We start from the raw sequence: 4,601 nt of genomic DNA, 5'->3' as shown, positions 1-4,601 counted from the left end.
CTTATCGAAATCCCTAATAGAATCAACAGGGGCTACATCAATAAGGAGAGTATAATCTACCCCAATTTGACCCAAGAAAAATTCCATTTTATCAGACCACATCCTATAGTTTTTCCCATCAAAATATTGCATTTTCGACATATCAGGAATGAAAGCATGGGAAAGCATGGATGAGGAAAGGGGTACAGCAGTAGGAATATTACCAGCCATAATTCACGAAAAGAAAATAAAATTCGACTTTAGATTGTAAGAACTATGACTAATAAGAACAATAATTAGAACAAGCTTATCTGTAACAATGTCGTGGCGTGACACCAATCACTGTAACAATAATTTGCCCCGCTGTAACAATAATTAGAACAAGCTTATCTGTAACAATGTCGAATTTGCCCCGCTAAGTACACGCGGACTCGTAGCAACCGACCCCCAGGGATACACGACTCCAATCCTTCGGTGTACGACGAAGAACTAGATTGAGAACACCCTTAAGCAATGCCCAGAACAATGGAGGTTTTGTGTTTTTATTTCGGAGAAGAGGAGAAGAACCAATTTTCTGTGTGTTTTCTGTGGAAAAAGATGATGAATTTATAGAGAGTTTTTGGGAAACTGTAACAGCCATAAACGGCTAGTGTAGCAGTTACCGGAGTAATGGGGAACTCCAACAGTCATAAAACGGCTAGTGGGGTTAATGGAGCAGTTTCCAGAGTTAGTGGGTTGATTAAGTCTCCTGACTTAATCAAACTGCCCTTGACCAAAAAGAATAACCCGGTCCACAAAACCAAGTACCAAGGCCCAAGGCCCAAGGCCCACGGCCCTCGCCCGAGCCCGGCCCGGCGCGCGCGCGCGCGCGTGTGTGTTGTGACCACCCATGCCACTCTCAAGCACTCTTAAACAAATGATTAAAGGGTAGTGCAATATATAAAGAAGGTAGTATGTGGGTTTTTTATTAATGTGGGACAATTGGTTTTTCATTCTTTTGAAGCATTCCTTTTTTGGAGGAACAAACTCCAACACGGATGAAAGGAAGGAGCATAGGAATTACTCTGTATATTATTTGGAATTTGGTAATATATCTACCGTATTTATTTAAAATATACACTTTCTTTATTCTGCCATATTTATTTAAAAGATACATTTTCCTGATTCGGCCGTTTTTTTTATTAAAATATACACTTTCTATTTTGGCATGTCATTGTTCTTACTTCCTGTTCTATTAATTTTATTTCTCTCGTGTGATTTCTACACTTACTTACATACAAAGTACTATTTTTACTACAATAAATATTCCATTCATTATCAATTTTTTTTACAATAAATAATAACTCAAAAAATACTTTCATCTTATTTTAAAAAATTCAATTCACCCTCCTAAAATTATGTATCGGTTAAGTATATCTTTTAAATAGATACAGAAAATGTAAATAGTTTGGAAAGTAGAAGTAAAGTTGTCGACATTAAGGTTAGACAGATAATAACGACTCATAACTTTCTTTTGTCAAACTTGAAAGTCACTTATCCGTCCTAGACTCCACTCCTACTGTCCATTTCGCCTACGACAACATACTGCGGAGTACTATAAATACAACCAAGCGCATCCGCAAACAAACCAAATACAAACAAAAACTCAGCCGCCGCATTTATTTCCGGAACCACTCGATAACGATGGATTGCACGGCGGCGAAAGTAGCCAGTGTCCGTAACATGGCCGTAGCTGCTGCCCTCCTGCACCTTCTATTGATGTCGTTTACTGCGAATGCGGCGGTTTACAAGGTTGGGGATTCAGCTGGTTGGACTACTATTGGTAACATCGATTACAAGCAGTGGGCCGCCACCAAGGATTTCCGGCTCTCCGATGTCATTGGTAATCTCTAAATTCTTTTTTTCTATAACAATTCTACGAGTATGTATCAATTTTCACTGTCTAACTTAATTTAATTTATCTGCATGCCTTTTAATTTTTATGGTTTTCTTTTTCTTTTGAAATTGCTAGAAATTTGTCTCAATTGCTTTTATTTATTGCCTGATTTATTTAATTTCGTTGTATTAGTTTTGTCTCATTTGACGAAAGGTTGTTCAGACTTGAGAGTTGAGTCAATTTCTGTAAGATTAACGCCATGAATAATGGAGTTTTTTTTCATTTTTTTATTTTTTTTGATGGGAAATGGCGTTTATAATTTGGGGAATAATGACAAATTCCGCAATAATTTTGGGTTATTTTTCTTTAATAGTCCCTTTAATTTAGGTCATCCTGAAAATGTTGGATAGGTGACAATTAATTGATAAAAGATAAAAGATTAAAGACACTGTTGATGAAACAAGAAGCAAGTTCCCAACATAGGCAAGCTTGTGGATTAGTGGGACAGTTGCTTTCTTGAAATAATGATGGTGTTGGTGGACTTCATTTTTATTACACGCATGCTCTAATAATTAATGGACCATTAAGGTTGAAGGTTTGATGTTTTCGTACCAGAACTGACATGAACATTAATACATTATACCATTGTTCATTTTGAATCCCAAAAGACCAAAAATTATTTCATTTTATTCCAACGCAAAAGTAATCATTTAGGAATTTTCTTATAAAAATAAACCATCATTGCTATGAGCCATTGATATTTTTTATTTTTATTCGGACTTGAGTGCTTAGAAATCAATTATTGTGATCATTTGTAGGTTATGTTAGGATTATTAAGTCATTGATATTTCATTTGATTTTCCTTTATTCATTGCTATGAGCCCATGATTCAATTGGATAATCAATTATGATTAATTATGAGTCTGTATATAATTGCATAATCAATTACGCATCCAAGGAACCTAGTTTCTAGCAGATCACAAAGTAAGGGCGATTTCAAACTAATTCGTCCTTGGCTATGTAGCTAGTCTGATTGTCATCAGATTCTTCAAGTTTTGACCTGTTTTTGGTACAATGATACATGCCTTGAGTGATCTGTTTTCATTATAGGTGTAAATTCATTGGATTTCCCCTCTTATCATTCTGGCCATGTCCTTTTCCTTGGTTCTATTGAAATGATATCAAAAAATTGCATAAGCAGTTTTTTATAATGGACCTAAGACATTACTTATTCACTCATACTTCCATCATGTATAAAATAATTGTTTGATGGTGCTTCGAAAAGACTTGTGGCCATTTCTTGTTAATTCTCCTGTTGTATGGTGTCTGAAAAGTAGAAATCTGGTAGCTCACTTGAATGTTTATGGGCTCAACTTAGTGCTGGTTGGACAAGTTAGCTTGATTAATCAGATGCCAATAAAAGAGTTCAAGTTAAAGAAGACTTTCATTACACTCTCCCTGTTCCCCCTCATGATGATTTGTAATGATGTCTTGATTCGATATCATCCAACGTTGCCAGACCTAATTCTGTTTTGTTAAACTGCTTGCAACAAATTGCACCTTTAACAGTATATCTAGCTTGCCATGATATTTCCTTTGTGTTTGAAATGGCAGTTTTTGAGTACAATCCTCAATTTCACAATGTTATGCAAGTGAGTCATGCGGCATACAAGGCATGTAATGCATCATCTCCAATTACAACTCACACCACAGGAAACGATAGCATAAGTATTACTAGGCATGGCCATTACTTCTTCCTTTGTGGGGTTCCTGGTCACTGCCAATCTGGGCAGAAAGTTGACATTCATGTGGTACGCAGCAGCTCTTCGTCCATGGCTCCATCCCCTTCAGTCTCAGTTGCTTCATCTCCTGAACATCCTGTTGCCAGTGCCGTGTCTCCTGGTCCTTCAAGTGCTGCTGCGGCTGTCACACCATTGGACCCACTAAAGGGGCTTCTAACTATAACTGTTGCAGCAATGCTTGCATTTTTGTTTGCTTCACGGTGTCTAATGTAGATGTAGCAACAAGGACTAATATAATAGTTGAAACAACGGTTACCATTTTAACTATGTTTTTACTTTAGTGTGGGGTTATGGAGCATAAATCTCCTGAGAGACAATTGTATGAGTATACGCTGGATATAAGTCCCGATTAATGTTTTTGCAAAAGAGGAATCATCGTGCTTCAGTTTCACAAATGTTATTCTTGTGTTTCTCAAAGTTATTTACTCGTAGTAAACTGTAAACATCAAGCTTCCAAAAAAACTCTTAAACACTTCATCCGTTTCAGGTTAATTGTTGACTTTTACAATTGCTAATACACAACTTTCATCATTAGTTTATAGAAAAAATTTCACTTGCCATCTAGCATATTAGACACTTTTTTACTTACTACTCCCTCCGTCCCTTAATACTCGACCTGTTTTGACTTTTTGCACTATTCACATAATTCACTTTGACCCTATTTTATTTATAGTATATGAAAATAAATGTTAGTATATAATTTATTGTTGGATTCATCTTAATATATATTTTCAAAATATTAATATTTTTATAAGTTTTTATAATATGTAGTTAAAGAAATTGGTGGTCAAAATTGTGCATCGGCAATTGTGTCCGGTCAAAACAGGTCGAGTATTAAGGGACAGAGGGAGTATCTTTTAAATCACTTTGAGATTATTATTGCTACCTTATACTTTTTAAATAATTAGTTTAGTTATCCGACAATGATGTCATAAAAGAATATT

The 4,601-nt window shown here is 35.7% G+C and overlaps 1 protein-coding gene across 1 annotated transcript; it reads left to right on the top strand.

The window, feature by feature from the left end:
- The first annotated feature begins 1,501 nt into the window (after positions 1-1,501).
- On the top strand, positions 1,502-4,052 carry LOC110798316 (mavicyanin). Its single transcript, XM_022003492.2, has 2 exons — positions 1,502-1,861; positions 3,470-4,052. The coding sequence occupies exons 1-2, from the start codon at positions 1,663-1,665 to the stop codon at positions 3,868-3,870; spliced, it is 600 nt and encodes a 199-aa protein (XP_021859184.1). The 5' UTR covers positions 1,502-1,662; the 3' UTR covers positions 3,871-4,052.
- The last annotated feature ends 549 nt before the right edge of the window (positions 4,053-4,601 follow it).

The sequence above is a fragment of the Spinacia oleracea genome, chromosome 3 (genome assembly GCF_020520425.1).
Source record: "Spinacia oleracea cultivar Varoflay chromosome 3, BTI_SOV_V1, whole genome shotgun sequence".
Taxonomy (NCBI): Eukaryota; Viridiplantae; Streptophyta; class Magnoliopsida; order Caryophyllales; family Amaranthaceae; genus Spinacia; species Spinacia oleracea.
The sequence above is the reverse complement of the archived record's forward strand: the minus strand, read 5'-3'. Positions and strand labels throughout refer to the sequence as shown.